This window comes from Pleurodeles waltl, chromosome 11 (assembly GCF_031143425.1).
Source record: "Pleurodeles waltl isolate 20211129_DDA chromosome 11, aPleWal1.hap1.20221129, whole genome shotgun sequence".
In the NCBI taxonomy this organism is placed as follows: domain Eukaryota; kingdom Metazoa; phylum Chordata; class Amphibia; order Caudata; family Salamandridae; genus Pleurodeles; species Pleurodeles waltl.
In genome coordinates, this window is record NC_090450.1 from 583,378,946 (window position 1) to 583,404,110 (window position 25,165).

Genomic DNA, 25,165 nt, shown 5'->3' on the forward strand with positions numbered 1-25,165 from the left:
GACTGCGTCAATGCACAAGGACATCTTACAACACGGAAGAGACACAGCTTACACTATTGCAGAGAAACAGCACACATGGTTGCTAAGGCACAACGCACAATATTGCAGAGGCACAGCACACAACACTGCAGAGACACAACATACAACATGGCTGACCTGAGGCAACACCGCACTTGCTCTGAGCTGAGGCACGCCACACAACGCAGCTCCGAGCTGAGATACTGTACAACACATGGCAGTGTCTAGGACACAGCAGTGCTCCTCCGAGCTTCTCCTCCGGCCTCGAAGGATGGGTATTTACCTTCACGGGGATGGCGAGCCGGTTCTCGCGGAAGGCCTGAAAGTTAAAGCTGCGCTGTTGTGTTGCTTTTTTGAGAGGCACCAGGTTCCCAGACAACTCTACGAAAAGCGGCATCCCCTCCAGGACCTGCAGAAAAGCAGAGGCATGTTAGTAACCTTCAACAGCCTCACTCGCACCTCCTGGAACCCACTGCTACAGTGGCTGACACTGTGAATCCATATGCTGATATGGGTCTCACTCAGAACACACCCCACTTGAGAGATCCCCTGCAGTGCAGTCAGTGGCCACATTTCTGTCTGTGATGCCTTCTGCAATTTTTATAGGAGCACTAGACACTGTAGTAGAGCTGCAATTCTTTATGAACCTGAGCGAGGCTGCTTGCAACTGAGTGATCCTACACCCAACCTCCTCATTCTTCTCCAGCACATTGAGATCTCAAGCACATCATGACTACGTTCTGCATTTGACTGAGACCTTTTAAGAAAAACTGTAATCATAGTTTTCTATTATGGGCCTAATTAAGAGTCAGGTGGATCGGATTTTGCATGTAGGATTCCATTTTTCCATTCACAACTGGTAGGGAATAAATACTCCTGCACACTAGAGGGTTCAATCTCCCACCTAATCCAGGACAGGAATCGGCCAAGAAAACGTGTGTGAAAACTCAGTCAAGTTTGTTGATAGGAGCAAACCTTTCATTCTATGGCTGCCATCTGTCTTCCAGACATAGGAAACACAGTTCCCCCCACATAACATTGTCTCATGCTGGTGTAATATTACATGTAAATATATGGATTTATGAATACAATTGTAGTTTTGTGAATGTACCACAGTAATTGGCACTTGTAAATGAATTCATTTGTAACTTGAATTCACAAATGCAAATAGATTTATGACTAGAGCCCCTAAACGTACTATAAAGAAACTCTTTCAAAAGCACATTTTGAAAGTGAAAAAAGACTACAGGGCAGGAAATATTCTTCACCGATAACGTCATACAGACCAGAAAATCGGAGAGAATTTAAATGTCAGCGTAGTGCATTGTGGGTTCCAACTTCTAGGTAGTCATTGGCTGCCAATAAACAACATTATCATTTTTCAAAACTTAAGGGTTACCAGCCGATCTGTTTCCCATTTTAGTGTTTTCTTTTCAGCATGGGGCTAGCCAAAAAGGAAAAGTTACGGAATTGTAACAATTAATTAATAACGTACAGTATCTTGAATTCATTTAATGTGTTCTCTCTTGCCGTGTACTTTATTGTTCTGAATATTACAACTTATTTTTCTCTAGGTTAAAGTATTTTATTCTTTTTGTCCATGAGTGGATTGACTCAGGATCACGTTTCTGGAAACCCGCAATGTACAGAGGCACAAATCCCTCTTAGTTTCTTTTCCCCTTTGGGAGAGATGTTTTTGTGTCTGGGCACTACGAATGTTTATGTAATCTTGATATTCAAGTTCTCCTTTTCTTCCCACGAGGAAGTGCGAATATTGCATGTGAATCCATAAAACTACTAGGTTCAAAATAGTTTTTTTCAGGTAAGTAAGGTTTTCTGTTTGCAGAAGGTGATGTTGTAGATCAAATGCTGTGCCTACTTTGTAAAGCTGGACCCTTTCCCTCTAATGTGGTGGGTCGAGGGAAGAAACAGAAGATGAAGCAAATAAAGTTTTTTTTCAAAACTGTCTGACCAAATTGTGTTTTTTTCAGTTTTGAATATCCATACAAAATATTTGTGAATGTGCGGAGCGATGGCTCTGGCCCTGTGACCCCCTTGATAGGGGACGAAGATATGTCGCCTAGGGCGGCGGGCGAGACAGGCCCGACTGGCATTAGCAGAACCGGAGAGTGGTGCGCTGCGCCCCGCGGGGCGGCCGTGCCGGGGTGGACGCCTGGCTCGGTCCGACCGTGCGGACGGCGCTGGGCCTGAAGGCCTCAGAATTCTCCTCAACTGAGGGGTGCGAGGACTCCTGAACGCCCCGGGCCTTCCTTGCTGTCCCTGGGCATTGAGGTGCGACAGACCGGATGCCCGGAAAGAGGCATAGCCGCTGAGGGATTGACTTGACAACAGGGCCCAGCAACTGCCGACCACACAGAGCAGCCGGTGTACTGGGCACACCGACGAGGCACAGGAGAGGACCTTGGGTCATCGGTAAATGAACCTTGGGGCCCCGTGAGTAATGAGGCCCCTGGGGGCTACGCAGGGTGGGGCCCATCGCTGAACCTGTAACCCCGCCTAAGGGCAGTACACACGTGAGAACACGCCTGGCATAGCTAACCGGAGGAACCTGCAGAGAGTGGCCAGGACGCTACTGTACCGTAAAAGAACCCGGACTGGGCGCACTGGAATCGGCGGTAACGGGGCGGGCGGAGTAGCGGCTGGGGGCCTCGGGCATCGTTGAGGTCCCAGACTCTGGGCCGCCCTGTGCGATGACCTCTAAGAGCCGACGCAGGAGTGAAGCAATGGAAAGCGCCACTATCGCTGACCGCAGTGGAGGGGACCTGCGAGACCTCACGCAGGCCAAAGTACAAAACACCCTGGACAAAATATTGGGACACAAAAGAAACCTTACAACATGACATTAACCAGGTGGCGGTGGAAATGGGCCTCCAACGAGCGGACCACCAAAAGCTTGTAGATAGAGTCAAGGAGACGGAGACCACACTAGCGGACCTCACACCAAGACAAAAGGAACTAGAAGCCTCGGTACTGAGCCTCACAGACAGAGTGATGCGTCTGGAGCGCAGGGCAGAGGACGCAGAGGGAAGAAATCGAAGGAACAATGTAAGGGTGGTAGGGCTCCCGGAGGGCGCGGAAGGTACAAATATGATGGAATTCCTTGAGGAATGGCTGCGCACCGTGGTAGCACCGGGTCAATTGACACCATTCTTTACACTGGAGAGAGCACACCGGGTCCCCTCCAGGCCACTGGCTCCTGGAAGACCGCCTCGTGCAGTGGTTGCCAGGTTACTCCACTATGAAGACAGAGACATTCTGCTCCAGAGGGCCAGAGTGGCGAACGGAGAAGCAACTCTCTTTCCAGACTTTACTACGGACGTCCAAACTACGAGAGCATCATTTATGGCAGCGAGGAGGGCCCTCAGAAACGAAGGGATCCAATACTCACTCCTCTTCCCTGCAAGACTGACAGTGATAATGGAGGACAAGACCACATTCTTCCAGAACACGGAGGAGGCATGGGAGTGGCTGGAGACCCGCGGAGGACGAACAGGGCAGCTCATGAAATTGGATATTGCTGAGAGAAGGAAACCGGGAGCTTCCCGGGGGCGGCGCCGCTGTGCCCGCCGCCGGGCTGGGTCAACAAGATCCCAGAAGGAGTCTGGGAGGACAGAGGCCCTGAGAGCGGCAGCCTCCATGGGCAGAGAAGGATCTCCTCCAGAGAGCAACGAGAGAGACTCGGATGGCACAACAGTCTCGTCGGTGGATGGCTCCGGCTGCTTCGGGCGGCCCCCAAGGGTGACCCCGCAGACGGCGGACGACCTGGGGTAACTGTACGCGATCAGGTCCAGAGATGGGGCACACTGAGTGTGTAGCAGGCCCTGACGGACACGATCCCACCCCCCCTAGCGGCTTCTTGTCCACTCATTCAGACTGGTGAGAACTATATTTGTTTGGTTGACAAAGTTGCACTGTTTACTTGGGCTGCCTACATTTCCGAAGGCGCCCTTGGGATGGGGAGTTGGGGTTTTCAATTTCGAGTTTTGATGGCACCTGGGGGCTGCGGATTGCATATAAGCAGCACAAGATAGCAGATGGAAGGGAGTGGGATGCCGAGGGTGGTGGGTGAGGCCGTAATTCCTTTGATGTTTTTACATGACAGACTATAGTTTCCTAACGTGGAACATACGAGGGATGGGGTCACCAGCTAAAAGACACAGAGGGGGTCATTACGACCCTGGCGGCCGGCGGTAAGCTGGCGGTAACACCGCCAACAGGCTGGCGGTGTTCTGCCAGCTATTATGACCGTGGCGCAATAGCCACGGCCATACCGCCGGCCCCGCTGCCCTGGGATTATGAGTCCCGACCGCCAGCCTGTCCGTGGCGGTAAACACTGCCATGGAAAGGCTGGCGGTAAGTGGACTTGGGGTGCCCCTGGGGGCCCCGGCACTTGGCATGGGCAGTGCAGGGGCCCCCAGGCATAGCCCCGTCGCGCATTTCACTGCCCGAATTTTGGGCAGTGAAATGCGCGACGGGTGCTACTGCACCCGCTGCACATCAGCATTGCCGCCGGCTCTATTACGAGCTGGCAGCAATGTTGATGTGACTTTTCCGCTGGGCCAGCGGACTGTAACTCTGTTACCGTCCGCTGGCCCAGCGGAAAAGTCATAATAGGGAGCCAGGAATACCGCCGGCAATGGCGGTATTCTGGCTCCCGCAGCCTCAGCGGTCTTTTTGAAAGACCGCTGAGGTTGTAATGAGGCCCAGAATATTGTCTCATCTAAAGAGGAGAGGCATACATGCAGCGATGCTGCAGGAGACCCATCTAACAGCCATAGAGGTGGAAAAGCTAAGGCGCAGATGGAGAGGGCAGGTGCTCGCTACTAAATACTCTGCGTATGCTAGGGGAGCGCTGGTCTGGGTGCGGGCGGGTGTCCCCTTCGGGGTGGTCTCTGCCGAAATAGATCAGGAGGGTAGGTTCGTGCTGGTGGAGAGGAAACTCCATGGGGTCCCAATGGTACTGGGAAGTATTTATGCCCACAACCAGGACCAGATTCCCTTCATGAAGCGCTTGTCGAGCCGCCTCCCGCGCCAACAACACGGAGAGTTATTGCTGGGGGAGGGGACTTCAATAACATAATGGACATAGAACTGGACCGCTCCACCCCGCCGTTAGCGGGAGCGGCAGTCCACAAAGTGGCCCAAAAACTGAGAGAATGGATGCGTGACTGGGGACTGACTGACGTTTGGAGCGAACAGCACCCTGATGACATGGACTACTCATATTATTCAGGGATACACCGCATATACACCACGATAGACAGGGTGGTGTGCTCTGCCAACCTAGCACGGGGATGACCCACTCAGAATATTTGGGATGCACATTATCTGACCACAATCCCCTATTGCTCACTTGGAGAGTAGTCGAGGACAGGCCTCCCATACCGCTGTGGAGACTATCTCCAGCTGCACTCAAGGACCAAGCATACAGAGAAACGTTCTGCACATTCCTGATAGACCACATTAAAATTAATAAGGGATCTGCCACTTCTAGGTACATAGAATGGGAAACACTTAAGGTGGGGACAAGAGGACACAATATAGGGCAAACAGTAGGGATTAAGCACACCCTAGAACGCGAACTGATCAAACTAGAGAAAACCATACATGTTGCGGAAAAGGAAGGGAGCAATGGCACACCAAACCAAGAAGAATATATGCAAGCAAGAAGGTCTCACTCTCAGGTAGAGGAACAACTCAGATTACACTGCACGCAGAAATTAGCGTCGGTTCAAGCTGAGGAGGGTAGGGCCGGTAAGCTGCTGGCCTGGCTGGTGAAGTCGGGAGGGGAGGGATCCCCCATCGTGAGTGTACAAGACACAAAAGACGAGCACAGATTCAGACAAGACCTCATAAATTACGCCTTCAGTGACTACTATACTTACCTGTACCAGAGCCCTGATCAGGCTGAGGAAAGACGACTAGACAAATTCTTACGACCGCTCCCACTGACTATCCTGACACACGAGGGAAGGGGCAAACTGGGGGGGACTGGTGACGTGGAGGAGGTGCGGGAGGCCATCACACATATAGCCCCTGGGAAGACACCTGGCACAGAGGGTCTCCCAATGGACTTTTACAAAAAGTACATGGTGCTGGTGGCGCCCCAGCTGGTGGAACTATATGCAAGAAGCGCTTCGCCGCGGTCAGCTGCCAGACTCGCTTAGAAAGGCCCTGGTTGTGCCCTTACCCAAACTGAAATCAGGTGAGGCATCTGTCACTGATTTTCGCCCGCTTTCCATGCTGAATAGTGATTTTAAAATCCTCAGTAAGATCCTAGCTAATCGATTGCTCCAACATATACCAATGTTGGTCCATGCGGACCAGAATGGGTTTGTCCCGAACCGTAGCACATCGATGAATCTCAGACGCCTCTTTGCCATATTGCAGATGCCTAGGTCGGAGCGACTTCCAGCTGGTACGCTACTAGCAATTGATTTTGAGAAAGCTTCTGACTCAGTTCGATGGGATTATTTGCGAACAGTGATGCTCAGGATGGGGCTAGGGGAAGAGTGGGTGAGATGGGTGGACCTACTGTACACAACCCCACAGACGCGAGTGAGAACGGGTAAGATGATATGGGAGCCCTACCCCATAAACAGAGGTACCAGGCAGGGTTGCCCGCTGTCACCACTATTATTTGCCCTGGCTACTGAGCCCATGGCAGCTCAGTTACAGATGGAGGGAGCGGGCAATGGAGTGGAGTGGGGACAAACCGAACACATAATTTCACTCTATGCCAACGATGTCCTAATCTATCTCAGAGACGGTGTGACTGGACTGCCTTGGGCCCTACAAATATTGGACTGTTCCACGAAGTTAAAGATCTCTGAGATGGGAACTTGGGGAAGGCGCTCTCCTCCCTCCGGACCTCGGTCAGGTTCTGGCTGACACTGAAATTACCGATAATGGCCAGAGTATCATTATCTAAGATGGTTATGTTGCCCCGCCTCCTTTACTATTTCGTTAACCTACCGGTGTCGATCCCTGCGTCGTGGTTCAGGGAGCTGAATACTTTGCTCAGGGAACTGGTGTGGGATGGAGGCCGAAGGCGCACAGCGCTCTCAGTGCTTAGCAGGCCAGCACTCGAGGGAGGACTTGGTGTCCCAGACTTTGAATTCTATTATCTGGCGTGCCAGTTACAATGGGTCTCCAGGTGGTTAGCGGGAGGAAACCGACTAGACAGATGCACCACCAGCGGCAAAACGAACCGCGATGAGAACATAGCTCAAATGATACACCGAAAGGTAGAACCCCAAGAAAAAAGTAAAATGACAAAAGTAGCTCTGGCATGCTGGAGAAGATGCACACGACAGGTGGGTGTAGGACCGGCTTACACGCCTGGACTACCATTATCGATACTACTACTAGACACAGTGGGAGGGAGCCGAATGGGAGCCGGACTGAGAGCATGGGTGAAGGCGGGTGGAGACAATTGGAGACCTCTTCCGCAATGGGGTGTTGAGGCCATTCACTGACTAGATGGACATCAGAGGGGTACCGAGTGGACAGTTCCTCCTGTATCAGAGGTTGACACATAATTTAAATAAGCACTGGGACACGGTTAACGCGGAGCCCGCCACACACCAAGTACTGCACCTTCTGCTGACAGCAGGAGACAATGCTCACTTAATAACTAAGCTATATAAAACACAAGTCGGAAGCGTATTGGACCCACTACAACCCCAAAAGGAAAGGTGGGAGATGGCTTTGGGCAAGAATCTCTCGGACTCCGAATGGCGGAAAGGACTGGCACACCCGAGGGGGGTATCGAGGAACACACAATTAAGATATATCCAATTCAATTATTTACACAGGACGTACCTTACTCCACATCGACTGACCCCAATATACGGAGGAGCTCCCAGGACATGCCCCAAATGTAGCGAATTGGACGCTGCCTTTGACCACATGGTATGGCACTGTCCCGATACTCAGAGGGGCTGGGGAGCGGTGGTGTCCGAACTGAAAGAATTGCTTGAGATGGAGATGACCCAGACCCCAGCTATGTGTCTGCTGGGCTTGAAAACGGGCTTAGTAATGGGGAGGGTAAAGGAACGCTTCCTGGACCTGCCGCTGGTCCTATTTAGGAGATTAATTGCACATGGCTGGGGATCATCCAGGAACCCATCCATGGTTGAATGGAGACGAGACGGATTGAAATGGGCCAGAGCTGAATTACAAGCCCTAAAGTCAGCCTGAGACTGACACCCATTGCTCCGGTGTCGGAAGAAATACTGATGAAATGGGAACATTTAGTTAGGGGAGAGGGAGACACGGAGGTGGGGACGGCTAACATGTAAGGTATAATGTTGAGATATAGAAGACACAAAACTGCAGGGTAGGTCAAGTGGACTGAAAGGAAAGTGCCAGGACCACGATAGATGCAGGGAGGTGTAATGAGAAGCTAGAACGGGATACAGGCCTCCACAGACCCCGTATTGAATGGGTTTGGAGAGTAGTTAGACAGCATCTGGGGAGACCCCTGACACACTGATAGGCAAATCTAGCAATGAAGATGGAATTGAGAGCCGGGCCCCCTCCCTGGTGTGGGTCCACCCCAACATCTCACAGCAACTATCCCTAGCATGCCCCCACGCGCGCCATCATGTTAATACGTTGTTCAGAGTTTGGTTAAGATAGTTGAACGGGAAGGTGGGAGACGGCATGGTACATGACAGGTGCCACCGGGGAGGCTACACCCAAGTACACTGCAGAGAACGTGCAATAGCGAGGCACAGGCGTAGGGATGAGGTATCATAAATAAGACAAATAATAGACCCTTAAATGTGTACTGGGGAAGCAAATAACGTCGGCAAATGATATGATAAGAAACTGTCAATGTCATGTTGTTGGCTGTACTTACACCACGACAAAATGTGAATAAAAACAATTAAAAAAATAAATAAATGCTATTTAAACATACGTTTTGGAGTTTCCGCCTCGCCCTGTCCTGTCTTTTTCTGTGCAAAGATGTCCATCCCTACTGCAAAGTCTACGCACACATAGGCATACATTTTAGTAGTAAATGTGGGAGGGACATGTGGGAGAGGCTGGAAAATAGAAATCCTAACTACTAAAGGGAAGGGAGCAAGGAAGGAGTAAGGAGAGGTTAAGGAGCATCAGGGTGCACTTATAAATTTACTGCAGCCAAAAAAGGACCCAAAACTGTGACAAATTACTCCTGATCAGAGCTAAAGTAAGTCCAGTAACACACATGCCAACCACTTGTCTTGCAACACCCTACTATAGAAATCTGTGGCTGTAGGGGCTTAAAATAAAACCCCACAGGAAATTATGGCAAATTATGTAAATATTTACAATAGCTAAAAACATAAACAAACATAATTTAATGTAAAAAATACAAATAATATATATTCATTATGTAATTATAGAATATAATAAACTTTTTTACATGAATAAATTCATTTAGGATTACATTTTAATAAAAATATAATTAAATAAATCCTAATTAATTCTATACACTAATAGTAATAATTATTAATACATAATAAAAAATATTTCTTTGGTGTATGTGGGAATTTATGTTTTAATGTAAACTTGAGAAAAATAATTTTAATTTAATTTAATATATCTAAATTCATATAATTATTAATTCTAAATTAAGTTAATAGTGCTGTAGCATTTTTCCTTTTGATTTAAATGTAAATAAATACACCAAATAAATGTATATTATTATTTACCTTAAAAATATATGTACTATTTTTTTCAAATTCTAATAAACATTTTTAATCTTGCCTATACTGTACCATATGGAGAGGACGCAGTTAGGGTAGAGGTCTCTGTAGGGTAAAGTATAGGGAAAAGCTTCCTGTACTTTACTATGGAGAGATTGGCAGAGATCTCCGTATGGTGAAGTATAGAGAAGACTTCTCTATATTTTACCATATGGAGATATCCACCCTGGTGGCAGAGATCTCTGTATGTAAAAGATAAAAAGTTTATTAAACTTGGAAAAAAGGTAATAAAAAGAATATGTTACTTACCCTGTAAGCATCTGATCTTTGCCTGTAGTGCTGTAGTTTCACATGCTCTGCATACTCCTGCCATCTACAGTTGGTTCTGGAGTTGTGAAAGTTGTTTTTCTTCAAAGAAGTATTTCAAGTCACGAGGTCGAGTGACTCCTTGCGATGATAATGCACATGGGGATAAACTTCATTGTTAGAGTGTTTTCTCGCAGGCAGGTGAGAAACGAGTGTAAAGTATATGTAAGTAATGCATCGACCATTCTAAATGTAAATACATAATGGACTGCAATGGCCACAGGTGTCCAGGGAGGAGGGAAGGCGCATGTGCATCTACAGCACTACATGCCACAAGCAGATGCTTACAGGGTAAGTAACATATTCCATTCAATGGTATGAGTGGCCGTAGATATGCATCCTCTGCATAGACTGTAAATAAGTCCCCCTTAGAAGTGGTGGGTAACTTGTGGGTGTTGCAGTGTTTTGGAAAAGGGTACGTAGCACTGCCTGACCCACACTATCTTGCTAGCATGCTAAAACATCCACACAGTATTGTTTGGTAAAGGTGTGTGGTGTGGACTATGTAGCTGCCTTACATATGTCAACTATGGGGATATTTTCTAAAGAAGCCATGGTTCCTCTCTTTTGGTGAATGGAGTGTGCTCTAGGCAGAACAGGTAAATGTTTTTTGGCTCCAAGATAGCAAGTTTGAATACATTTTACTATCCATCTGGCTGTGGGGGTGAAAAGGCAACAAAGAATTGATTAGACTTTCTGAGAGCTTTAGGTCAGTCAACGTAAAACATCAGTGCTCCTGTTACATCTAATGTATGACAAGCTCTTTCCGCAGCAGAATCCGGTTGAGGGGAAAAAAACTGCCAACTCAATGGATTGGTTGAGATGACATTGAGACACTACTTTAGGTAGGGATTCAGGGTTGGTGCGGAGAACCACCTTGTCTTTGTATTTGGAAGAAGGGTTCTCTAAAGTTAAAGCCTGGATCTCACTAACACACCTAAGTGAAGTGATGGCGACTAAGAATGCCATCTTCCAAGAAAAAAAATTAAATGGGGCATGAGTATAGAGGTTCAAATGGGGGGCCCATGAGTCTGGTAAGAATGATATTAAGGTTCCAGGAGGATGCTGAGAGAACCCTTGGTGGAATTACTTTGAAAGGTGCTGTCTATTTTAGAGGTAAGCAGCCATTTCAACGAGATGTAACCGTATGGAAGTGTATGCTAAGTTTGCCTTTTGTAGGCGAAGCAGGCAGCAGGCAATGTCTTGCACCGTGGCTTTGAAAGAATCAATTTGTTTTAAGTGGCAGTAGCAAAACATTTCCATTTTGCTGCATAACAGGCTCTAGTGGTCGGTATATGTGCGTCTTTAAGAATGTCCATACATTCTTGTGGTAAGTTAAGGGTGCCAACCTCTATGTCCTCAAAAGCCAAATTGCTAGGTTGAGAGTTTTGGGGTCTGGGTGCCTGATTTGTCCTTAATTCTGAGTGAAAAGGCCTGGCCTGTTGGTGAGCTTCTTGTGTGGAACTACAGATAGGTTTAGAAGTGTTGTGAACTGAGGCTGATGCAGCCAAGATGGAGCTACCAGTAGCATTGTAAGAGAAGTTTGCCTGGGCTTCCTGACAAGAAACGGAAGGAGTGGGAGAGGCGAGAAAGTGTAGGCAAATATCCCTAGTGTGTTGTTGCCCTTTGATAGTGGGTGTGAAAACCTGAAGGCGATGTTTGGGCATTTTGGGGGTCATTACGACCTCGGCGGTCTTTTCAAAAGACCGCCGAGGCCACGGGAGACAGAATACTACCATTGCCGGCAGTATTTCTGTCTCCCTATTATGACATTTCCGCTGGCCCAGCTGAAATGTCACATCAACATTGCTGCCGGCTCGTAATAGAGATGGCGGCAATGCTGATACGCAGCAGGTGCAGTTGCACCCATCACGCATTTCACTGCCCGAAATTCGGGCAGTGAAATGCGCGACGGGGCTATGCCTGGGGGTCCCTGCACTGCCCATGCCAAGTGCATGGGCAGTGCAGGGGCCCCCAGGGGCACCCCAAGTCCCCCTTACTGCTGGCCTTTCCATGGCGGTGTGTACCGCCATGGACAGGCCGGCGGTCGGGGACTCATAATCCCCAGGGCAGCGGTGCTTGCACCGCTAACCAGGGGATTATGACCGACAGGCGCAATCCTGGCGGGAAAGTGGAGGGGCCGGCGGTATGGCCGTGGCAATTCCGCCACGGTCATAATTGCTGGCGAAACACCGCCAGCCTGTTGGCGGTATTACCTCCAACATACCGCCGACGGCCAGGGTCGTAATGACCCCCTTTGTGTTTTCTGTTGTGGCACATAGGTCTATCTGAGGGAATCCCCACTTTTAGAAGTATGGTAGGAGGAATTCTGGGTGAAGTCCTCATTCGTGGACTTGTTGCTGATCCTTCTGAGCAGGTCTGCATAGCTGTTGTCTGTTCCCAGAAGGTATTCCGCCAGAAATCCTGAGCCAAACGTGACACCTCAGGAGAATAATAGTATTGATTCCTTGTGCCACCATGTCTGCCACATCTAGGGCACAGCATATGGAGGAATTAGTAATAGTTTTCCCCTCAGCTACCAGTTATTGACCCCTCTTTCTGTGCTCCTCTGGGAGATACTGAAGCAATTCCTCCATTTCATTCCAGTGAGCTGTATCATACTGTGCTAAAAGAGCCTGGGAATTGGCAATACACCAATGGTTGGCAGCCTGAGCCGCAACCCTTTTCCCTGCAGCATCTGTACGCTTGTTCTCCTTATCTGGAGGCGGTGTGTCTCTCCAGTAGCTTGGGAGTTGGCCCTTTTACGTGCTGTGGTGGCACCTAGAGAGTCTGGAGGTAATTAACCTTTGATGAAAATAGGGTCAGATGCAGATGGTGCAGGTAGTACTTTTTCTCCACTCTTGGTGTCACAAGCCTAGCCCTAATGGTATCCTAAAAATGTTGTCAGTATATTTAATTATACCCTTGAGCATGGGCAAATACTGTGTGTCCTTGTGAGTGGTGGAGAGAGTGTTGAAAAGGAAGTCATCTTCCAGTGGCTCTCTGTGTAATTCCATGTTACTCAAGTATTGGAACTTTCATAGATTCACATGCTTGAATCATTCCCTGTCGTCGAGATGGGAGTCCCTGGTATACTTTACACACGTAATGTCAAGATATACTGTATTAACAGAGAAAAAAGGCCCTAGGCCTCTTCAATTTAACAGTCTATCAGAGTAATTTTGTGAAAAGGACCAAACCTAAGCCTCCACCAATCAGGCGACAGCACCCTTCAGAACCCTCCTGAGAGAAGCTCCAGCACCTCAGATTTTCTACCGCACATCGTGCTTTGGAGTCTCCTCAGAGCTCTGCTCTGTCTTCACACCTTTTTTCAACTATTTTCTCTCAGACAAAACTGATTTAACTTGATTTGTCAGCTATTTTTCAACTATGTCTGACAAGGAGAAGAAGGGTCTCTTCAGAGACTGCAAGACTTGTGGAAAGAAAAGGCTTCATTCTGAAGATCCTCACCAAGACTGCATTTACTGCCTGTACCCAGATCATTCAGCTAAAGACTGTAAGATTTGCCGTACTTTTTCTTCTAAAACTTTAAAAGACAGGGAAGGTAGATTATTAATATGGCTGCAGAAACTAAAACATAGGAAGGACCCAGTTTCTGATTCTGAGAGTGAGGAATCATCAACATCTAAGAGATCATCAAAAAGGGCGAGATCACACTCCAGATCTCCCTCACAACTCTCAAGAAAAGCCCTCAAAAAGACTACTTCAGGGTCTTATAAGGGTCGTGGCCCATCTTCTTCCCCAAAGAAAGTTTCCAGTAAAGAGGGGAAAAGACATTCTTCCAGTTCAGAGAGGCACAGGAAGTCTTCATCTGTTCCACCATCTGTGCCTTTCAAGAAGCCATCCTCTGTGACTGGAAAAAAGGCTTCGTCCACGGATTCACCGTCAACGGTAGCGTCGGTGAGTGCCTTTCCGGCGACGACATCTACTTCTGGGTTTACACCGTCGACGGCTCCGCCGGCAACATCGTCGACGAGAACTGGTACCCCACCGTCAACGAGAACTGCAGCGACGACATGAGCGTCGACGACCGTCTATACATCGTCATCGTCGACGGCGCTGATGTCAGTGTCAACCCTACCGTCGTCAACGACTTCTTCACGGTAGACTCGTCGGCGAGACTTTCTTCTATTAAAATCGCTGTGCGTCCAGCGTCTACGACACCGTCCATGACGAAGTCTATTTATACGTCGTCGACGACATCGTCCACTACACCATCGACGAGGGAAAAACATCTGAAAAGTGTGGAAAAGCTGACGCCAACCCATACATCACCTAGTAAGGTGTCCTCCCTTGTGCCAGTACATCTTTTGGAGGGCGACGAAGACTCTGATGACAAGGGGCCATTTGGAACAGCTCACAGTCCATCCCAACTGAATGTAAAGTAACAGGAAGAAGAGGACTATGAAGAGGTTTATGACCCCTAGCTTTACTCAGATCAACAACAATACCAACAGGGAGCGTTTATTCCTTCCTCCCTACTAACTGACCTCAGAGCGATGTTAGTTGATTACAATAGAAGGTTTCCTCCTCAAGGAGAACAACCTCCTCCATCGCCTATTTCTGGTGTTTCTACTCCGCACCAGAGGCCAACGTCCTTACATCTCACGAATGTGGCCACTCCGGACATGACAATTCCTCATGACACCGACATCTCAGAAGGGGATCAAGAAGAAGGGGAGCTCATGGACACTCACTCAGAGTGGCACGAATACATCATCCCTGCTCCTCCTTCTCCTTCTCAATCAAAGGTGGAATCCCCACCAGAAGACATTGGAGGGTTTCACAACCTTCTGGAGAGAGCAGCCAAATGTTTTGCCTTACCATTGCCTACTAAGCAAACAGACTGTTTCCTGTACGATTTTAAGGAGCCCTTTCAGAAGTCTGTGCGCTCTATCCCGATGGTTAACTACCTGTGGGAAGAGGGCCTTAAGGTCATGAATAATCCGGCCACAGTTATGGCAGTGCTGCCGAGTCTGGATAAAAAATACAAGGCACCTGACGATGCACCAACATGCTTAACGGGACATCCTCCTCCGAATTCAGTGGTAGCTCAGGCAGCACAAAGAAGATCGAAGAATCCTTCTGCCCCGATTTCCGCACCCCCAGACAAGGAGGGTAGACGGCTAGATAACATAGGGAAAAGGTTTTCTTCTATGGCTAGCCTAGTAGTTAGAGCTGCCAACTCTTTGGCTATTCTGGCTAGATTCGACAGACAGCTTTGGGCGGACATTGCACCTTATATTACTCAACTGCCGGAAGATGCGAGATCAGAGGCAAATAAAACGATACAAGAGGGTCAACGCACATCTGCAGAGCTTATAGACTGTGCAATGGATATAGCGACCACTGCTTTTAGACAACTCGCCGGTGCAGCTGTGCTAAGAAGGCAAGGCTGGCTTAAAGCCACCTCGTTTCGCCCAGAAATTCAAAATCAAATCTTGGACTTACCTTTTGATGGCCAGGCGCTATTTGGGAAACATGTCGATGAAGCCCTACAATCCATCAAAATGGACACAAACACGGCAAGGTCATTAGGAACCCTGCAATATCGAAAGTCGTCCTTTCATCCTATCGGGCGTGGCCAACCCTCATACAGAGGGGGATATCAACAACACAGGTATTCCGCCTATCCATCCTCTTCACAGCAATTTCGTCCATACTACTCGCAAAGGCAGCCGCTGCAACCAGCCTATAGTAGACCTGGCGGCCGTGGACGTTCAGCCTGTCCGGCCAAAGATTCTGCTCGTAGAACCTGATGTTTTCAAGGCTCCGGCTACGTCCAGTCCTCCCCTTGTCACTCTGGGCGGGAGGATATCTTTATTCCTCAATCAATGGCAAACCATTACTTCAGACAAGTGGGTCCTACAATTAGTGAAACGGGGCCATATTTTACAATTTATCCAGATACCTCCCTCCAACACCCCCCCGCAGGACTCCTTCAAGATACCCTCAACAACTCAAAAAGGAGATCAACAAGATGCTTCTCAAAGGAACTATAGAGAAGGTGCCTCGGGCCCAACGAGGAGCAGGATTTTATTCCAGGTTCTTCCTCATTCGGAAAAAGTGGAAGGATTGGAGGCCGATCCTCGATTTAAGGGAACTAAATGTCTACTTAAAAAAGCAATCGTTCCGGATGATCAGCTTGCAAGACGTCCTTCTGCGTCTCAATCAGGGAGATTTCATGTCTTCACTAGACCTGAAAGACGCATACTTCCACATACCCATCCACCCTGCCCACAGAAAATACTTGAGATTCACCGTAGCCGGGAGCCATTATCAATACCGTGTCCTTCCCTTTGGACTGAAATCAGCCCCAAGAATATTCACCAAATGTCTAGCACCAGCCGCAGCCTTTCTCAGAAGGAGAAAGCACCAGGTTTTTCCATACTTAGACGATTGGTTGATAAAGGCAAAGACTTACGCTGGAACGCACAAGTCAACAGAAAAATGCGTTTCCTTACTAACCAATCTCGGATTCACCGTCAACTGGGAGAAGTCCAACCCTCTACCAGCACGCAATATTACCTTTCTAGGAGCAAGACTAAACACAGAATCCACCATGGCATGTCCCACGTTAGAGAGGCAACAAAGATTACTGACTCTAGTAAGTTCCATGCAGAGAAGAGGAAAGGTTACTGTCCGTCTGTTCAAGTCGCTGTTGGGCATGATGTCTTCATGCATACCTCTGGTCCCTCTATGTCGGCTAAAGATGTTCCCCTTACAAGAGCAACTAAATCGTCAATGGCTCCAAGTATCAGGCACTTTCGAGGACCAGATACAAATAACTCTGATAATGCTCAGAGCTCTGAGATGGTGGTCTCAAAGGCATCATCTATCAATCGGCCTTTCGTTTCTACAGCAACCAGCCCCGTGGACCATAACAATGGATGCATCACTGGAAGGCTGGGGAGCTGTGTTACAGGATCTGCAAATAAGTGGCAAATGGCCACCGCATCTGGCATCAATGCATATAAATTTGCTGGAGCTCAGGGCAGTGCACCTGGCCTTACAAGCGTTTCTTCCCAAGATCTCAGGATCGCAAGTGGTAATAAGGACGGACAACACCACTACGATGCACTATCTCAACAAACAAGGAGGCACAAGATCTCTCACTCTCTCCAGGGAAGCCCAAGCAATCTGGAACTGGGCCTCGCAGCAAAACATCACACTATCAGCGGTGCATTTGCCTAGAATAAACAACAAGACAGCAGATGCCCTCAGCAGGCAGAAATCGGACTGCCACGAGTGGGGGTTAGACCAGACAGTACTGAACCATATTTTATCCCTGTGGGGAACACCAACGGTAGACCTGTTTGCGAACAAAGACAACACCAAATGCCGGTTTTTCGCAAGTTGGCATCACCAGAAGGGATCTTGGGGGAATGCGTTTTCGATCGTCTGGTCAGACATCTTTGCTTACGGCTTTCCTCCCATTCCGTTGATCCCAAGGGTCCTCACGAAGATGAAAACAGAGCCGTGCACTCTGATACTGATAGCTCCGTACTGGCCGCGTCAACATTGGTCCGCAGAACTTCTCCTTCTGTCAATCAAGTCTCATATTCCGCTGGAGCCATCACCTCAATTACTAACAATGAACAACGGCCAGGTTTGGCACCCCGATCCGCAGTCAATGCGTTTATCAGCCTGGCTCCTCACCACAGAGAGTTCGCGCATTTGAATATCCCGCAGGACTGCAGGGATATTTTGTCAAAAGCCAGAGCGGATAGCACTAACAAAACGTATCAGTGTAAGTGGAAAAGATTCTGTGCCTGGTGTCATCAGCGACAGATTAACCCACTAGTCTCACCACCAGAGGAAATACTACCGTATCTGTTGCAGCTAGCTCAATCTGGCCTAGCACACTCGTCCATTAAAGTTCACTTAGCAGCTATAGCTGCATACAGACGTTCAGATGATACACCCTCACTCTTCTCTTCTTGGCTGATTAAGAGATTTTTGAAGGGGCTTTTCAGAGTTTACCCTCCTTTCAGACCACCACCTCATTCGTGGAATCTGAATATTGTCTTAGCACAACTGATGAAGCATCCGTTTGAGCCGATCCATCGTGCTTCCCTCAAGTTCTTGTCATGGAAGTTTGCCTTATTGGTAGCTCTTACATCAGCTAGGCGGGTCAGCGAGGTGCAAGCGCTTTCCATCCAAGAGCCATTCCTACAGCTTAAACACGACAGACTGCTAATGCACACTAACCCACATGTTATTCCAAAGGTTCCTTCAGACTTTCACATAAACGAACCTTTAGTCTTCAAATCTTTTTTTTCTCATCCATCTACTCCGGCTGAGAGGGCATTACACTCCTTAGACGGTAAAAGATGTGTTCAATTTTATTTGGACAGGACTAAGGGCCTGATTCTGACCTTGGCGGTCTTTTCGCAAGACCGCCGAGATACCGCCGCGGTAAAGACCGCCGACCGCGGCGGTATGCCGCTGCGCGTATTCCGACCGCTGGGAGCGTTCCGCCGGAATACCGCCAGCAGCCACACTGGCGGTCGGCGGGAAAGTGGAGACTGGTCAACCTCCACCGCCACGCCAGCAGAACACCGCCCCCAGAATTACGACCCACATTTCTGTGTGGCGGTCTTCTGTTGGCGGTCTTCTGTTGGCGGTCACGTCCCTATGGCTCCCGTCGCCTCCCGGAGGACCAACGCACAAGGTAAGTTGATCGTCCGTGAGGGGAGGGGGTGGGGGGGTGTTGTGTGATGTGTGCGTGCATGGGGGTGTGTAGAGGGGGTGTGTGAGTGCGTGCATGCGGGCGGGGGGTGCTGCTGTGCCTTTGGGCAATGTGTGTAGTTCGGCGGGTGCGCATGTCGGCATGTATGTGTGCGGGTATGTGCCCCCGTTGTGTATGTGTGTGTGTAGGGGGTGTGCATATGTGCATGTTGGGGGTGCGTGCATGTCGGGGTGCGTGTATGTGCATGTCGGGGTGGGGGGGGCAGGGGGTTCGTACCACCTCTGGGGGGTGGCAGGGGGGTGGAGGGTGTGGGGGGAGGACTCGTGGGGGGCAGTGGGGGGTGGGGGAGACCCCTATCAGTGCCAGGGAAGGAATTCCCTGGCCCCGATAGTGCCTACCGCCATGGTTCGCATGGCGGTTCCCGACCGCCAAAAACCGCGGCGGTAAGCAGGGTCATGATACGGTTGGCGGTCTTGGGTCGACCGCCGGGCCGGAGTGTGCGAACTCCAGCCCGTCGGTCATGACCGCCGTGGCGGTCGGAGTAGGGAAGTGGCGGTCGATCGCGGCGGTGACCGCCGCGGTCAGAATGCCATTTTTTGGACCGCCGGTCTGTTCGCGGTCCGACCGCCGCCTCTCCGCCGACCGCCAAGGTAAGAATCAGGCCCTAAATCTTTTCGACGCTCCAATCAGTTATTCGTAGCATACAGTGCTCCTAGAAAAGGTTACCCACTATCCAAGCAGAGTATTTCCAGGTGGATCGCCTCAGCCATTCGCTTCTGCCATCAAGCAGCGGGCAAACCTTTGCAATCACCTGTGCATGCTCACTCTACGAGAGAAGTCTCATTGTCAGCGGCACTGTTCGCCGGAGTTCCACTACAAGACATGTGTAGGGCAGCAACATGGAAGAGCTGCCATACTTTCACAAAGCACTACTGCTTGGAATCTCTATCTCAGGGAGAGGTAGCAGTGGGCTAGGCGGTTCTCAGGAATCTCTTCAGGTGAAGGTGAGCCATCTCTCCTACATCCCTCCATCCTAGAACAGGTATGCACATTGTTTATATTTTTTTTTAAAAGAAAGAAAAAGGTATACACACACATAAGTCGTCGGTTTTGAAGAGAACAGTCATGTTACAGTAGTGTCTTAAAATATTTTTTTGCTGTGCCTCTTGGTATTTCGTCATCTATCTGTATATGTATATATATATATATATATATATATGTATATATATATATATATATATATATATATATGTATATTTATATGTATATATACATATATATATATATATATATATGGGTGTATACCTTTATAGTTGCATGTATATGAAGGAGGATAATAAGGTTTTGTGTATTAAAGTGTTTTTTTCCATTAAAGATGTTGTCATATTACAATGTGCATAACTACTGCTCTCTACTCTGATTCAAGCATGTGAATCTATGAAAGTTCCAATACTGGAGTAAGAAAATAAGTTACTTACCTGTAACTGTAGTTCTTCAGTATTGGAATCTTTCATAGATTCACATGCCACCCACCCGCCTCCCCGGAGAAGCTCACTTCCCCTCTTTCTTTCTTTCTTTCTTTCTTTCTTTCTTTCTTTCTTTCTTTCTTTCTTTCTTTCTTTCTTTCTTTCTTTCTTTCTTTCTTTCTTTCTTTCTCTGTTTACTATATTGTACACACTTGTGCTTGGAAAACCTGAGGTGCTGGAGCTTCTCTCAGGAGGGTTCTGAAGGGTGCTGTCGACTGATTGGTGGAGGCTTAGGTTTGGTCCTTTTCACAAAATGACTCTGATAGACTGTTAAATTGAAGATGCCTAGGGCCTTTTTTCTCTGTTAATATATCTTGACATTACTTGTGTAAATTATACCGGGGACTCCCATCTCGACGACGGGGAATGATTCAAGCATGTGAATCTATGAAAGATTCCAATACTGGAGAACTACAGTTACAGGTAACTAACTTATTTTCTGCTGCCCTCGCTATGACCTCCTAAACGGTTGAGTCTTCAGGGGGAGGGCGAGCTGAGTAAAGATTGGGGTCATTATCTGTGTTGGGATCTGTCTTGTCCATGTCCAATGGATTATCCACTTGTGGCCCCAAATGCCCACCAATGTCTGAATGTGGTGACCCCTGAGGTGACATGTCGAAGGGGTCTTTAGGTGGAGATAATGGTGGGGGAGAATGAGGTAGTGGTGGAGGTGGTGGTGAAGGATTTGGAGGAGGTGTAGAGGGGCGTGAAAGAAAGGCAGGGCTGGTGGCCTTGACCATGTTTTTTTTCCTAGGAGGAAGGGGTAAATCTAAACCTTCTTCAAAAGCTAGCTTTCTCTTAAGTGGTGGAGAAGAGGAAGGTTTGATGGGTATATGGCCAGTCCCCACTTGAATATGAACCTTCCGTTGTTGAATGTCCAGTTTCTCCAAAATGGATTTGACAGGGGAGGTGGAGGCCGAGGAAGTCTTTGAAGGTTTTGGCTCCGACGATTTTGAGTCTGAAACTTTGGACTTTGAAATATAAGGTGCTGTCGGCGTCAAGATGGAGGAAGACGACTGCTGGGCCAGCACCAAATGTAGAGTCAGCGCCAAAGGTTGATCTTAGTCCAAAGAGGTCGATGCTGAAGGTTTGGTCTTGGCATGTGGTTTTGCACAGGGCCCAAGGGCGGGGTGTCTGAAACGTACTTCTGGATCCAACCATGACTAGGCAGCAGTGGTGGACGAGTGACCTCTGATTGTGTGGCTGCGGAGGCCGAAGGTCTTTTGGATGGCATGGGTTGGAGGGCAGGAGTTGAAGTACTCATGGGGTTAGCAGATGGAAGTTCCTGCATCTCTGAGTCTACCTTGAGGTCGGAGCTGGAGCTTTCATTGAGGGAGAAGGCCTCCCTCTCTTTGGTAGTTGGCTGCTCCTGTACATGTTCCTCACCGAAGATGTCAGGAGTGTCGTCTGTGGCTTGGTAAGACATTTCGAGGCTATGAGCCCTGCGGTCACGGAGCATATTGTTTCGAACACAAGGACCGGCAGGTTTCACAGTCGTACTCCTTGTGATCTGGAGACAGACACAAGTTGCAGACCAAATGTTGGTTCATGTGCGGGTACTTCACATGACAATGTGGACAGAACTGAATAAGTGTATGTTCCTTTACCAGTGGAGCATTTTTTAGAAGAACGGTAACAACGGTGAAAGTAGGCCTCAAAGGGCGGTCCTCCAAAGTGGGTGCAGTCTAACAGAGTCGAACCAGCAGAGCTTTTGGAAGGAGAGCAGATAGAGAAAGCGTGAATGGTAACAATACTGTCAAAGACGGATAAAAGAACCTGAGAATCGAGGCACACACGTCTAAATGCGAGCGCGGAAAGAAAATAATCTAACAATGGAGTTAATGCCCATGTGCATTATCATTGAGAGGAGTCACTCAACCTCGTGACTCAAAAGATTTATTTGAAGAAAAACAACATGGACAACTCCAGCCCCAACATTAGAAGACAGGAGTTTGCAGAGCATGTGTATCTACAGCCACACATGCCATCAAACCTGGTTTATGTTAAATATTATTGTAGATTAATTTGATATATTTATTTTAAATACAGGACACAATTAAAAAATGCTACCATATTAGTGACAATTTAGAATTAAAAAATAAGTTAATTGAATAATATCAAATGAAAATAATTGAATTTCCACCTAAAGAAAAAAAGTAAAAAATAATATCCATTAATTTTTAATTGATGTGTTGCGTTAATTAAAATCAATTTAGTTATATTTTAATAATCCTTAATCTAACATTATTTTTTAATGAAAAAAGTTTTACAATTGTTTGTAATTAAATAATGAATGGACATTATTTTTAGATTCTTTAAATATTAAATTATATTTTAACAGTTTTAAATTATTTTATACAACATTAGTTCCTATAGGTTTTAATTTTAAGCCCCTTTCTCCATTGATTTCTGTGGGTTGGTTTTGCAGGACTGTTGGGTGGCTATGTGTAGTGCTGGACTTACTACTGCTTCTTTTTTGGCAGAAGTAACTTATAATGTATGTTTGAATTCACACCTTTTTTCCACGGTGAAGATGTATGTGTAAGTGTACACTTTTGAATAACTTTACACTCAGATTTTGTGAAGTTACTCAAAAGTGTAAGAGTATATTGCGCAAGAGTAAGTTACCTTTGTGAATAGTACCCTTTGTGTCAGTCTAGTGATGGAACTACTGTCTTTTCATTATGTACTTCTCATCTTCTCCATGATAACACAGAGACTTACCTCAATATCTCGACTGCGGGCCACCTCACTGAAGTTTTCATGCTGCTCCAGGGTTTTGTCCACCTTGTCATCTGTCATGCAGTAGCAACGAAGACGTCCTTCTCGCATGTCATTCATTTTTGCAAACACCACAAATTTTCCCATGTACGGAATGGCTGTCAGCTCCTTGTAAAGAAGTGTGCAAAAATTGACAGCCTCTGCTGTGCGTGGACAGTCTGCCAGCCAAAACCTGCAAGGAAATAGGATCTTCTGATGAGGCATGTCAAACTAGAAAGTAACTTACAAAAATGTGCCTTTGCTACAAATGAAAAATAGGGATTCTGATCTTCGGCAGCCAAGTCTTTAGTGTTGCCATTTTAGTTATAGCTCCATGCACGTTATTTTAACATACTAGGCGTGCCGTTGTGCACTTTAACCTAGATATATTTTATACAGCTTTGCTTTATTATTAGTACAATAGCCACTTTTACGGTCTTCTTTTATTTTCTCTCTAACTGTTTTTGCCTAGGCCAGCACTCTGTTCTCAAACAAGACATTCTTGCTTACTCTGTGCTTTTCCAAGGCTGCAGTAAGATAGATTGCAGGTGAACGTGGTGTAGAGTTTTGTCTCTGACATTAATAGAAAATACACATCCTTACGTAGGGACATTTTCTCAGAACATCAGTTGTTGTGTTTCCAGCCAGAGAACCACAACTGTATGCTGATTGCCAAACGCTTCGCTACAGCTGCGCACGCAGACTTCAGGCCTTTGATCAGGTATGGGGGATGATGTCTTCCCAGGGGCACTCTGTGCTTCGTTATAAGCCAAGGTAGGAATTAGTCTATTGACTCTAGTGACAATATGGTAGCGTTATTTCTATGCTTTACCCTCTTTGTCACAATTGTAATCTTGCCATGCTGTATTGCCCTGGTTATTGCAGCCCATGCTTTGCTATCAAAGATGCAGTTGCTTCATTAAAACATTATTGAAACATATACTGCCTCTGTATGTCATTGTGTATGTGAGACCAATGTAATCGAGAGAAATGGATGAGACCTGAGTGACCACGATTTCCCTGAGAAATCAAGTATGTCATGCGCTCTGTTGCCCAAACATCCCTGCCTTTGGGTAGAGATGAGGCACTGCTAGTCAGATTGGAGCGACAGGCGTGACCTGTAGTGGGTCTGACTCAGTCTCCCACACCACAGGCGATCCTGCAGCTCGAAATCCAGTAGTCTCATTAGAATAATGAGAGCCTGCGCAACAAGGCAAACAACGAACCAGAAAATAGAACTGAATGGTTTACAAAGCATCCCACCAAGGGCAATAAGCAGTTTGACAGCATCTTTTATTACAGATAGCTTCTCATAAATAGACAAAATCCACTCATGGCTAATACCGGAAACCTGAGGTATAGTGCATCACCTTGAAAAATGTTACATCCAGAACTAGAGCCTGAGGGGTAACAGTGGCCCACGAAGGACTAAAGCCAAGGGTATGGCATGCATACAATGTCTCACAAAGGATTAGAGTTATAGATTGCCTGAGGTACCAAACATTTTCTGCTCTGAGTTATAAGCAGAGAATATCCTTGGTTCACATAAAACCCACCTAGCACTAGATAGAACCAGTGATCATCTATGATACACAGGATGATAGAAAACGAGAAGCAATCTATGATACAAATATGCCCTAGTAGAAAGTGAACAGAAATATTCCATGATACAGGTATTGTCCACCCAACACTACTGTTATAGCTATGAGAAACTGAACATGTCACACTCTGGAACAGAACAAAAGACCATCGATGATGCAGCCAAAATCTCACCAAAGAATAGAACCACTGATTTTGAAATGTAGTCACTCTCCACTGCAGGGCTACAAACAGAGAATGTTTGAAAAATATCAGTGTCTAGCCCAAGAAGATGAACCAGACACACTGAACAAAATTAGAATTAGAAGTAAAATACAGGCAGTGCCTGCTCACAATTATAATGTACACACAATGTCCTACCAGGAAAATACAGAAAGTACCCCAAACTGGGCAAGGAACAAAGACTTGCCATGTAAACAGTGACTGAACTAGGATTCAAACTGGAAACATGGTAAACTATAAGA

At 47.3% G+C, this 25,165-nt stretch overlaps 1 protein-coding gene across 5 annotated transcripts in view; it reads right to left on the reverse strand.

Annotated features, from left to right (window-relative positions):
- The window catches only part of ANK1 (ankyrin 1), an 869,955-nt gene that overhangs the window by 460,283 nt on the left and 384,507 nt on the right, over positions 1-25,165 (reverse strand). For all 5 annotated transcript variants that reach the window (XM_069214086.1, XM_069214083.1, XM_069214082.1 and 2 more), the window contains 2 exons: positions 23,067-23,295; positions 302-427 (listed from right to left, as the gene is read on the reverse strand). In XM_069214086.1, coding sequence (XP_069070187.1) covers positions 302-427; positions 23,067-23,295 — 355 coding nt within the window. The remainder of the gene's footprint in view (positions 1-301; positions 428-23,066; positions 23,296-25,165) is intronic.